This window comes from Sipha flava, unplaced genomic scaffold, assembly GCF_003268045.1.
Source record: "Sipha flava isolate LNK unplaced genomic scaffold, YSA_version1 1_pilon_pilon, whole genome shotgun sequence".
In the NCBI taxonomy this organism is placed as follows: domain Eukaryota; kingdom Metazoa; phylum Arthropoda; class Insecta; order Hemiptera; family Aphididae; genus Sipha; species Sipha flava.
This window is the reverse complement of record NW_020272783.1, coordinates 5,031,793-5,045,589: the sequence shown is the minus strand read 5'-3', so window position 1 is coordinate 5,045,589 and position 13,797 is coordinate 5,031,793. Positions and strand designations below refer to the sequence as shown.

The following is a 13,797-nucleotide window of genomic DNA, read 5'->3' as shown; positions in this document are numbered from 1 at the left end:
TAATACGTTCTTCGCGCGCTCGCATAGAATCTAAAATAAAGTCAAATAACTAAACAAATACTTTGGGCAGTACCCATTATGAATATAAATTATTCAAAATTCTTATTTTATTATTAACATTTGATAAAACAATTTAATATTTGCGCCATCACTTTTGTTATAGCCAATTTCGATCAGACATTAATTTGACATCCTGTCTTGGTGTTTTTTATAAATATATTTGAATTTACTATAATTTAAGTATGTACCAATAGATGTATTGTACGATCGCACGTGATTGAAATTCATAGGTGTACCTTGCTATCTGGACATCTGAACATAATCTACCTTATGACCCAACTGATGTACAGTATTTATATTTTTAATTACAAAATCACAAATTCTTTTAATGATATGTAATTAAAAGCTTTGACAATTATTTAATGTTTTAGTTTACGTACAAGTTTTTAGTCTTGTTATTTTCACGAATCCAAATAATCACAAAACAAAAGTACATGACGTAACTTATAGTTTATAACATAAAATGCACTTCTTATTTTATACGAAAAAATACGATATATTTTTTAAAAGTCAACGAAATACTGAATTCAAGTGCAAGGTTATATGTTTTATACATATTTATTTGAGAACAATGAAACAACGTTGCAATCTAAAAACGACTGAATAAATACTCTAGGTTAATTATGTAATAAAATAGTTTTGGTTACAATTTGCATCACGATTTTATCGTAATTAAATCATTTAATAATTAATAATAAACAATAGGAACCTAATTACACTAGCCAACATTTGTAGCCTTAAAACAGTAGTCGTATAATCAATCGGAAATGTGCGCGCGCGGACATCAATATAGTAATCGGGCGCATGCACAATTATAAAGAATTATTATAGACGGGAAAAAACGAGTACTGTTGATACATGCTGCAAATTCAATTGACGTAACAATCAAAAAACTAATAGATATTAATGTCGATAACAAAGGCATTGACAATTTTATTAGAATACTGAAATATTTATGGAATCGATCCAGAATATACACTATCAATAGAAAAAAATTAATTAAAAGTGGTTAGAATAAAAATTCAAAAACGGTGTGGGTAGTTTTTATTATAACCACATTTTTCACCGAGTAGAATTTAAATTATATAATTTTTAGACATTTTTTTGTAATTAAATCAATAACTATCAAAAAGTATTGTTGAACTTTATTAAATTATTATTACAATTGTCATTATTTATTGTATACCTTTATTATTTTTACAAATGAAATTCTTTCAATTAATCTTCTAAAAAATATATTTTAGCAGTGTTGCTGAAGCACTGTTAGTATTTTTTGGTCTTTAAAAAAAAAAAAAATACCCAGTTTTTCTGTAATAAAGAACACTATTTCTCTAAAATGTATTGTCACTAAATAAATACAACTTAAGAAGAACCGTGCAACTGTCTTTAGGCGACAGTCTCACTTTAGTCTCTAGGATGATAAGACTTCATCAGACTTACTTATGCAGTAAACGATGAAAGAATATCGCAATCTTATAAGCAAAAAAGTGTGAACTTCTAACTTTTCTTGACACCGCAAGTTGGTGTAACAAGCTTTTTGTTATTAACACGCACTCGTGTTTAGAGGTTACTATATTGAGAACTAAATAAATCATATTGCACGTATTGTACGAGTAAAAATCATATTGTACAATTAAAATTGTAATCGTCGAGTTTAATTTTCCGTTTACTAAATATCTAACCAGACAATTAAGTAGATTAGTAGTATACTTAGTCATAAAACTGTTATCATAATACTTTTAAATGTAATGCGAAGTTAATAGGATGTTACTTTAATCCTTATTTAAATATTATATAAATAATTAATTGTTACTTCCAATACAACTTTCATGTAATTTTTGTGTTTAAGCTTTGAAAATAGACTAGTCCTTTGGCTATAATTTCGCCAATATCTACCGTCGACTTATTTGATTTTCATGCAATTTAAACTATAATAAAGACATAGTTGAGTTCTAATTGTGAATAAAATAATGATATTATGTTTAATTTTGTGAAACTACTACAAGTTCATTTTTAAAAATGTACGAATTATTCATTTACTTGTACTGTGTACACGAAACTGTTCAGTGGGACCCATTATCTTTTCGGAGGAATAAATGACAATAACAATAACATGTGTGAACCAATGTCTAATAAAAAAAATTATTCAAATATTATATTTAAAAATCATTGAATACGACTACACGCGAAATATCATAAAATAATAGTACAATCAGTGGCGAACTTAGAGATAAAGACGGCCCGGGAAAATCATAATTTTAGAGACCCTCAGTATAATAATGGTCCTATGTATAATCAGTGTTGGGTAAATTACTTTTAAAAAGTTATGAAATTACGTTACTCGTTACTTCAAATATTTTTATTCAAATTACATTTCCGTTACCTAAAATTATTTTTATCACATAACATTACTTTTTCATTAATAAAGTAATAAGTTACAAATAACATTAATTTTTTTTTTATCTCTGATAATAGTTATCATTTTTTTTTTTTTAATCATATTCAATTCATATGATATATTTTACAATCATAGACCTAGTGATAATAGACCTATTATGTACACAATTTAAGATAATATGTAAATGTATAATCATCTCATCTATCAATTATAACATGAATATAGTAAAGTACCTAGTACAATTGTTTACATTTAAACTCAAACTACACATGTCTACAACAATAAAGCAAGTTATTTTCTAATTAACCACAAAATAAGTGAAACTAAATGATACAGAGTAAGTTCTCACTATCCGTAGAACTTCAAAATATTTATTATATGTTGGTCATGGTTAGAGAAAGTTATTTAAGTTCAGTGATATTTGATACACTTGCTGATACTTCAGTCTCAATCATTTTACTCATTGTTTTAATTTAGAATTAATATAATTAAACTCAAACTAATATATTATTATAACTATTCACTAAACACTAGAATATAATTAATTGGAATTATGTACAATCTGTGGATTATGTAATATCTTTGGAATTATATACAATCTATAGATTTTTTTAATATCTTTGAAATTATATACAATCTATGGAATTATATAATATCTATGGAATTTTTTAATACCTTTGGAATTATATACAATCTATGGATTATATAATATCTTTAGAAATATATACAATCTATGGAATTATATATAATATATGGAATTATATACAATCTATAGAATTATATAATATCTTTGGAATTATATACAATCTATGGATTATAGATTATTAATATTATCTATGATTATTATTTGGGTCGTGCGAGGTCCCATGGCAATTCGGCTTAAACTTAAGGTTGTTACATGCAGGTAGTTAATTTTTATATTACAAAATCAGTCCTGAACGCTTAGAACTTAAGGTAATGGTAATACTTATGGGCTGTGGTATTCGTATTAATATAATATGTCATAATATTAGTATTATATTTATACTATTTAGTAAATAGTATTAATTGTAAGTGGTGACTTCAATCTAATAAGGTATATAGCCATATAGGTATATATGTATATAGGTAGATAGCTGATTTACTCATAAGTAATTAATTTTTAAACATTAATTCCTGAAATGTCTAATAATATTGTTAACTATTATCGAAATTAAAAATAAATAAAATTAATTTTTAAAGTTTCTAGAATATGTTATGTTTGTTTTTGTAATACATTCAAAACTATTATTTTAATAAATAACATGTAAAATAATGCGTTAGTGCGTTACAACATAGAAATTACTCTTTAAAAATAATTGCTTTACAATTGCGTTACTTTAAGTAAAATTTAATGAAATTACTATTGCGTTACAGTAATTTGTAATTTGCGTTCTGTTACTACCTAAAACTGTATATAATATATTATATATATATTTTTTTTTTGTAAAACCCATTTAGCTCTTAAATTTATAAATATTATAATTAATTGATGAAAAACAAATTAAAATAACTATTATAAATTTGTTAGTTAGAGTATATTTCAAGTAATTATTATGTATGTAATTTAAACTACAATCAATTTGATTTTAATAAGAAAGTTTATTATTTAATAAATCACTTTTAGTTTTAACATATTAATAATATTGTCATTATCAATGCTATATAAAACATTTTTTCCACTGTCATCATTAATAATATTAATAAGTATATATTTTATACGAGCAGCGGCCCACCGGGAATTTTCCAGGTATGCCGGTTGTCCAGTCCGCCATTATGTACAATACAATAATAATTTTGTTTTAATATTTTTATCCTTTGTTTTTATGTTTAAACACAAACCAGCATTTTCATACTTTTAATTTCCTTGTCTCATAAATGTTGTCATGACTATTCGTGTACACGTACCACACTATATTTTTTCGTGTACCGGGCAGGCTCGTTGGATGTGTGAAGTGTGTTCACGCGTGATCAAGCTTGTCTAAGTTTTTACTATCTCCACGCGGAAGTGCCAAAGCTAGGAAACTGCTCACTAACATGGAGGAATATGAAAAACCAAGAAGTTATGTAAATATTAATTATTCTATTTACCAGGTAAATGTTTAAGATTTATCACTTTACGCCTCTCTTTTCGTGTTGGTAGGATAGGCTAGGTTAGGTTTTTGCCCACTTAAATGTTTTCAAAGTCCTTTAAATTTTTTGAGTATGGCTTAAACTCTGTTAAAGTGTTCTACATCACCGTTTACTTCTCTATTATTATCTGTATTAAAAATTGTTTTAGCCCTCGTCTGAAATGTGATTCAATAGCCGCCCACGAGTGTAATATAACTCGTCGTATGAAGAGAGGCGCTGTATACGTTTGGCTTAATTTGATGTTTTATACTTACATAATAATAGTGAGCTGAATATGATGATGAGCAAGAAGCAATGTGAGTCTATGAGTAGTCCGAATATAATGTTGGCAAACAACGATCCGAGACGGCCTACCGTCGTCGATGCCGCAGCCGCCATCACTCTGCGTCAAGATAAACAAAATGTATTAATGTTTAAAATATGTTTTTTTGTTTTGCCAGTCACGTAGTTTTAGGTTAATGTGTATTAGGCCATTTATGTACACGTAAAGGTGTGTATCACGAGATTCCAAAACATAAGTTCCAAAATCACAAATTTTTCAGGAAACAGGCCAGGTTAAACAGAGAACAAGAATCATGATTTATTTGACAAGTGATTGACACAGGATACTAAATATTTGTAATTGCAATGATTGCTATTAATTACTAGGTCTCGGAAGTTTTTGCATTTACAGTTATTTTTCTATTATTTAGATTTATTGCTAAATAGGTTATAAATTCGTTCTGTGCAAGTCCGAATTAAAATCTAAATATTTTTAGTGCAAATGAATGCAATTTTATTAATTCTTCTCATTTATAATATAATTTTAGAGAATTTTAGGTATTATTCACAGGATTGAATTTCTTTTTACGCGAAAAATAAAAATAACTACGAGGATCGTATCAGATATTTTAGAATAATATAATTTTTTTTCTTAAACAGAAGGTTGGTTTACAACTCCAATTTTTATAAAAAAAATATAAAAAATATATAAATATATAATATAGAATAATATAATAAAAGTAATAATTGATAATTTATGGTTATTACAGGCTTTGTCGATTGTGTAAGCAGTGGGGGAAATATTATTTTTTAAGACGATGCATGAGTTGCAAAACTAGCTATCCATAAATCGGAGATCTTTCGAGTTTGAGAACTTACAGAAAGCATATATTGTGCACCGCAATCATTTTTATGTAAATATTAAAAATAACATAAAAATTGTTCAAATAAAACGTTTACAAATGTTCATTATTTTGTCTGTAGTCTCTTGGAAGATCAGACTAAAACCACTATTCCATCATTAATATGAATTTTTATTTTGAAATATTTAGTAAAATAACTCATACTTGTAATATGATAGTTTTAACAAAATACCTGTACAATTTTCTTCTTTTTTTTTTTAATTGTTATTTTAGGAAATTCAAAAGTGTAATGAAATTTTAAGTGCGATTTTGAATATTTTTAACTGTAAAAATGCAACCAATTTTAATGCTTTTTAGTGCAATAATTTCCTAATCTATTAATCACTGATAAATATTTGAAGAAGGTTGAAGGGGTTCTGAACACACGCATCAATCCAACGTAACAAAAACGTCTTGTTGTGGAATCATATAATATCTGATTATAGAATACGTTTTTATGCCAAAACGATCTGAGTCTTACCTTATGTTGGTCGGAAACAGATCGACTCCGATGCACAATAATGCATTAATCCCTAGGCCACAGAATGCTTCATAGATGCACGACAGTATGAGGTTCTGCAAAGAATTCTTTACGAAGTACAACGCAGCGGCCGCGACGCTGGACATCAACAGACTCATTACTGTAACAGATGAATAAAAAATATTTGTTATTAAGACTCGTTACTATTCGAAGACGATTATTTGTAGGTAAACAATGATGTTGCCCATCTGAAAGTTGCAAATAGTTTGATCTGTCGTGCGTCCAGTAGTATGTACGATAAGTATAACATATTCACGTTACCGTGAAACTAAGGATGCAGCGAACATTTTTTTTGATTATCAAACGTCACTTAAAGTATATTTGATATCCGTTTGGAAAAATTAAAATGCTTGTTCAGTACTCACAGTAAAATATAAATGTTGAATAAACATTTCATATAAGTGGATCTATATTTATATGTGATTGAGTACTTAAGTAAATAGTACTTTTTATTGAATATAAATTGTGTATAGTACATAGTAATTTATTAATAGCTGTTTCGTCAATAAAATTTTTTTTTTCTAAATCAAATTAAAAATCAATTAATCCAATTTTATCAACATCTATTTAACTTAAATAGTCTTGAAGGCTTTCCGTCACACGTACGCGCACACAAGTTCTATGTATTTTGATACATAAGATAAACCCGATCAGCCCATGGTAAGTTTTAAACTGAAATGTTACCTAAGAAAAACTTGGCTCCAAGTCGGTGCACACACAGAGGCATCAACAACGACGAAGGAATGCACGCTATACCGATCCATAGGGTGTGCGTGTACACGGATTCTCCTATAGCCGACCCACACAAATCGGTCGTGTTTAACGCACCGCCCTGTTCGATGTACACGGATGACACTTGACACATGGACGCGTTCATGTCCGGATGTTCGGTTTCGAATTTCTCGAATCTGTTGAACAACTCCGGCAACCACATCGCCAATGCGTAGTAACTGCATTGAAGACAAATAACACTATATTTTCGTTTTATACTTCATAGATGAAACGTACAACGGTGTTTGTGTGACGAACGCTTTTCCGTATGTAATAGGCAATGTTGGGAATATATAACTAATAATTTATCTAGATATAGATAAAGATAGTTATACTAAATTTTATCTAGATAAAGATAAATATAGCTAAGTAGAAATTTATCTAGGTAAGATAAAAGATAAATTGATCTAGATATTTCCCAATACAGCTAATAGATAATTCATTTTCACTCGAATTATCTCATTGGTAAGCTTATATGAGTGCCCCTAAGTGCATATACTCAAATATTGCCTCCCATATAATGCTCATCGTCTACAGAGTCTACTATGGGGGTAAATAAGAAAACGATTTTAAACCCAAGCTATCAGTTTGAAGCCCATAATCATTGTGATTAATATCGCATCCACGCGCAAACAAACCACGTAGCGTATACGCGGCTTTTAAGTTTTGTCGAAGTAATATACATTCACAACCGCCAATCACACATTATAAGTAATACATTTTTAATAAATATGAAATATTAAACTGAAATTATAGCAAGGTAATGTTTCCTGATTATCTATTTATGATTATTGGAACCTTGTGGTTAAGGAGTTTTTATTTGTTTTAATAAAATGCATTTGAAAATTCGACACATTAAACACAATTTATATCGATTATTGGTTTAGATTTATCTAACCTAATGCCAGAGGCGATTCGAATAAAAAGTAAATTTTAAATCGTAAGGTGAATTAAGTTAACTTTATTAAAAAAAAAAAAATGTACGGGATATGATTCGAGGGCACCCGCAAGGAAAAATATCATCATAGAACAAGAACTAAATATATACACATATATTATTTTATTGGTATAAGCAGGATTGGGCTGGCAGGGCGAGTAGATGTCCATACATACCCAGGCCCTCCAAAAATTATAAGTTTGGACCTCAAGTTATATTTGGAACGTCAAGAAATATTGGTTATAGTAAGTTATACTTGTCGATCAATCAACTGAAGATGACTTGGTCCATATTGCTATCGACCGTACGCAGTTACCTTGATGTCAGTCCGAACTGTATGAGACACGTGAGTACCGTGTTTCTCAAGTGCGGTGGTTTGAACAGCTCTTTGGTCTGACACCACATCTTGGTCGCCAAATCCTTTAGATCCATGGATATTTTGGTCTTCGATTGGTTAAGCGACATTTCTGATAGTTCACCGATACCGGTGTACATGGTTCCGTTGTTGACGAGGCTTTTTAACTGGAAATACACGCGGAAAACGTAACATAAAAATAATTAATACATTTTTAATTAAATAATTATAAATTAATAATTATTTAATAGTTAAATATAACGATCGGCGTACAGGATACTCGTGTCCGGGTTTTCCCGTGTTCAGCGTGTAGATGTGCCTCAAACAATCGAGAGCCTCATCAAAATCACCGTGCTCCATTAGGAATTTCGGGCTTTCCGGGAACCGGGTAAGCCACAGGGGCAACAGGAAGCTCGGCAACGAGCACAGCGTCAGAAACATGTTCCAAGATGAGTACCGGAAAGCGCCGAAAGCGAAGTCGGCCGACAACGGGATGATGCCCCACGCGACCACTGCGAACACGATACAGGTCGGGTCAGGCGCAATCGTACGAAGCGCACGGTGTCTTGTATTTTTTTTTTTTTTTTTGACGTTCACTACTATTCGTGGTATACTCACGTGGCGCTAATATGATGCCCGCGGTCCAAAACATTTCCAAACAGGACAGCACTTTTCCTCGGTAGATCTTCGGTAGAAATTCGCCCAAGTACGAGTAACAAATGCCCAAATATCCGGAAATTCTGGGGAAAAAAATAAAAATAGAAAACTGCATTTCGATCCACTTGGCATGACGTGATTTTCGAACCATTCGTGCGACAACGGTTTGTGTTTAAAATGCCATGATTGAACTCACCCGAAACCGCTAAAGAAGCGACAGATCAAAAACGGCCAGTAGAAAGTGAGAAAACTGGAGGCGATACTGAACAGTCCGTCCATTAGCAATGACTCAATTAGAGTTATTTTTCTACCATTCACATCTGCCAGGCTTCCCCAAAAGTAAGCTCCAAAGAGCATGCCTGGATCGTGACATTCGGACATTTGATTAAATTCGTTGAATAGTCTACGGAAAAATAACTACGAGTATACCTACCCACTGACGGTATGGCGTTTAACAGTCCTTTGTACGACGAGCTCATGCTGAAGTCGCATTGAGCAGATGGCAGTATGAAAGATAAAACTCCCACTGATGTGGAACCGTTCATAATTATGAGACCGCATAGAGCCAACAAGGAAAAGTGGAATTTTCCGAATCCTATACACAAAAGCGCATCAATCGTTACAATAATTTTGCATGCTACTAAAAGGGTAAGTAATGCATATACCTGCGCATGTTATGGCGTGCTCAAGAACCGAATTGTTGTCCAAGAAATCCAAACCTGTATTAAGATTAAACGAATTTGAAATTAACCTTTAAATATTTTAGACTGAATAACAAATTTATATACCAGTGATATAGCATACATAATAACATTTGTGTAAAATGTAAAAAATAAAGGAAACTCGTGTAAGTGTCTCTAGATTGTTATGTTAAATGTGTTTTTTATAATTCAAAAATTTATATATCTTTGATTAGTACAGAAATAAAAATATAATATTTTTTCAAATATTAAATAAAGCAAAATATGTAAATGTGTATTCATCTGTATCTATTTATTTATTTGTATATATGTCGTAGCTATACTTAGTGAGGTTGAACATTCCACAGAAATTGAAACAATTTTTATACCTCGTATTTCACAATGTGGTCATTCACTTCGTGTAGAGTACAAGTACGACTTTTATTAGAAACTATTAATTAAAACAATTATATAAATGTTTTATACAATTATCTGTCTATCTGAAATATGAAGATTTAATTTGTCTTAATATAACGTTATATCAGTATCTTGGTGATAATTTGATAATCGATATTCAAATGTATAGTTACTATATGAATCAAATTCCATTATATATTCACTTTAAACGAAATGGTTCTTTACCATTTTAATGCTTAAAATGCATTTTTATAAAAATTAAAAATTATTGTTCGAATAAAACTGGTGCAAAAATTGACTGTATACCGTTTTTTTATTACAAAGTTTCTTTGAAACAAAGTCATTTTTAATAGAAAGGCTAAGGAAATATGTAATTATAATGTTACATAATAAATTTTGCAATAAATATGCCTGAGAAATAAGTATTTGATTCATAAAATAATAGAAATTTCAGAAGACATAAAGTAGCTCAAAAATAAATTTTAGGTATCATTGTATTCGTTGTGGGTTATGAGATTATACATAAATTGTTAACTCTTAATTTCATTCTCTGTAATTAAATAATATTGAATTTTATAATACACTAATAAAACTACCGATAAGCTTCATCTATAGTCGTATATCATATAATTAGCTTCCTGGAAAATCACTTTTAACAACCATTGATTTAATTATTGATAGCTGCTCTGATGATCCTTCGAAAACTCAATGTATCCATAATTATACTTAGTACCCATCATAGTTCTAAGACAGTGATAAACAATGATTTTTAGTATATTATTTATTTAAAACTAAAATTTACTACTTAAAACATATACATAGAATATCGTTAAAAAAATAACGGTATATTTCATTGAACAATAGAGGAATGTATTTACATTTTGTGAATACTTGATACACATATTAGCACTATATAGGTTTAAGACAGATTTTACGAAGTGGCTTCTTTATGAATTTAACACCGACTTATAATTATAAAAAACCTATACTATTGTTTTTGTTGAATTTATATTATTATACAATTTTTATTTATTTATTTTTTTTAATTTGCCTTTGTTCGAATTTTTATTTTTATACTAATGTTTTAATACTATAATTATTTGTCATTTTTAAGTATATATATAATGATTTTTTACTATCGTTTAATTTTTTGTCTCATTAGACAGTAGACACATATTTTTCTTAATATTATATAACTAATAATTTTGAAACACCATACAAATATGTAACTAATAATTATATTCATGTACACATAATAACTCCTGGGCCTCCATACGAGAATACTCAGTGGGCCCAGTATTATTTTCTTGAGAAATAAATTAATAATAATAATAATAATAATACTAGCTATGCACTTTTACAGAAAGTTTAGCTATTTTCTTTGGCATATACTCAACAAATCTTTCCTAATTTTTTTCAAGACTAAGATTTTTTTCAAGCCATTACTGTTTCTGTTTAAAATGTATTTGAATTAAACAAACATCAACACTGTAATCTGAGTTCTTTTATGAATTTTTTAAAAAATCCTCCCCAATATTCTCAATACTCAATTTTTCCATTGATCCAACAATTTTTAAACAAAATACTTACCTACCAAAAACGAGATTACTACTTTTTTGTTTTAATACTAACGAAAATTAACACTTACTTGGTACTGTACGGTGATCCATTTTTGATGTAATAAAACTACAATCCTATTGATGCACAAAAGATGAAGAGAAACTAATAAGTATGGTACGCATGCAAAGCATTACAGTGATAATTCATTCAATTTAATAACTCTTCCCTACTACTATTTTATTATTGGTTATGACTGAAAGTTTGATTCCTATCAGTTACTATTAATAAACGTTTATTTACAAAGATAGGAATAAAAAATCTTAAATCTATGTTGTAATATTTTTATACTTGATGTGGATAAAAATACAGTGACATAAGTTTATCAAATCATTAGTTTTTATCTTTAATTTCTATAGTTATATCGCAATGCTCAATCAACCGTATTTAACAGAAAATCGCGTATCGAAATTAGGAATGTTTTATAGTCTACCTTTAAATGGCACTTTTATCAATTTCGATAAATTAAAGTTCAGCGCCGTGAACAGTAAATGTCTTCAGCTCTTCTAAGTTAGACATTAAATTAATCACCAAACAAATAAAAATTAAACGACACGCACAAATATGAGTATTTGTTCGTATAATTCGTATTTTTTCACTTGGAAAAGTTACATGGTGTCGTTCACGTATATCTAATTCTTACTATTTATTATGTGCGAAGTGCTCATTGGGTTTCAACGATATTTTCAGGTTGTTGTAGATACGTTTATCTAATTATGTTAGGAAAAGTTCATTGTGATGTATTATCTTTTAGATTTTTTTAACAAATATATGTATTATAAGAATTAATTTTGAATAATTTTTTATATTAAAATAAATTACCTTTATGTAAAATTACAAATATCTCAGAGTATTCCTTCTTTTATTTTTCATATTCAGTCACTATTTTATATACTTTTTAACCTGACGATCGAACAAAGGCAAATAAAAAAAAAAATAAAATACCTGACGATGAATCTTTAATTCAAAACTAGTCGTACTTTACAAATATATTAATACTCCTGACTAAGCATTTATTTATTTATTTATTTTATTTATAACATATTTGTTTATTTATTGATAAATTAAATAATATAAATATAATACGATTTTAATAACGTTCTGTAACCATTACAGAATTTTTTTATTTTTAATTTTCTTTTCGTTTATGCGTTTTAAAAATCAATATATTATTAATTTGTTTAAAATTATTTTAAAACTCAAATTTTTGTGGATCCAATTTAATGTTGTTAAATGAAAAATATTAAAATTAAATTTTTTTTTCTGATTATTTGTTATGATTTATTATACTTCAACCATTATCGTTATATATTGGTTCATAATGCACACAGATTGTTGAAACATAAATTAATGAAACAAGTTTAATGTTTTTACAAAATGAATGAAGATTATAAAAAGAAATAGAAACATGAATTATGCGCTGTACAATAATAAAAAGAACAATAACCAATAACTGTTTAAATACAAGGTCACGTAGATGGATCATTTTTCATTATTAATTTAATACAATTGACAATTTTTATAAATGATTAACTTGTCGCTATAAGTTAGTTACATTCTAGTATACACTAGACATATATCTGAAGAACAAAACAATTATGAGAAAATATTTTTCTTTGTTAAAGTAGTTAAGACAGTAGTAGACAGTTGGGGCAATAAGTTTCATTTAATTTCCATGTCGCAGTTGAGCATGGCCAAATACATATAATATATTAAATGTTCGTCTGAGATTAAAAATTGGAATCATGGGAATCCCAAAGCTTTAGTATCACAACACGATGTTATGGAACATACAAATACCGATTTCTGCAATTGGATAAATATAGTATGATATATGTTTTATTGCAATTATGCTTTTTTTTTTTTAATTTCATCCGTAAGCGTTTACGAGACTATGTTTCGATGAGAAGATATGTATACGTTTATTATTTGACAATATAAACTAAATACACAATTGACAGTCAACAATAGTTATATATTCAACATCAATTTTTACCTATTTGAACCTATCCTTAAACGAGAATTCTAAACATTTTTTAAAACATTTCAT

General features: G+C 28.5%; 1 protein-coding gene across 1 annotated transcript; it reads right to left on the bottom strand.

The window, feature by feature from the left end:
* Positions 1 to 4,129: 4,129 nt before the first annotated feature.
* Positions 4,130 to 11,863, bottom strand: LOC112682015 (synaptic vesicle glycoprotein 2C-like). The gene is made up of 11 exons (XM_025552457.1): positions 11,779 to 11,863; positions 9,699 to 9,752; positions 9,467 to 9,628; positions 9,230 to 9,392; positions 8,995 to 9,116; positions 8,650 to 8,888; positions 8,338 to 8,543; positions 6,998 to 7,263; positions 6,254 to 6,413; positions 4,864 to 4,991; positions 4,130 to 4,508 (listed from the first exon to the last, which is right to left on the bottom strand). Exons 1-11 carry the CDS (start codon positions 11,798 to 11,800, stop codon positions 4,438 to 4,440), a joined length of 1,593 nt encoding a protein of 530 aa, XP_025408242.1. The 5' UTR covers positions 11,801 to 11,863; the 3' UTR covers positions 4,130 to 4,437.
* Positions 11,864 to 13,797: the final 1,934 nt, after the last annotated feature.

Coding starts and splice junctions, on each gene's coding strand:
- LOC112682015 (XM_025552457.1), bottom strand. CDS start 11,800: ATGGATCACCGTACAGTACCAA. Junction 9,393..9,466: donor AAACGCCATACCGTCAGTGG/GTAGGTATACTC, acceptor GTCACGATCCAG/GCATGCTCTTTGGAGCTTAC. Junction 6,414..6,997: donor TGGAGCCAAGTTTTTCTTAG/GTAACATTTCAG, acceptor CATCTGTTACAG/TAATGAGTCTGTTGATGTCC.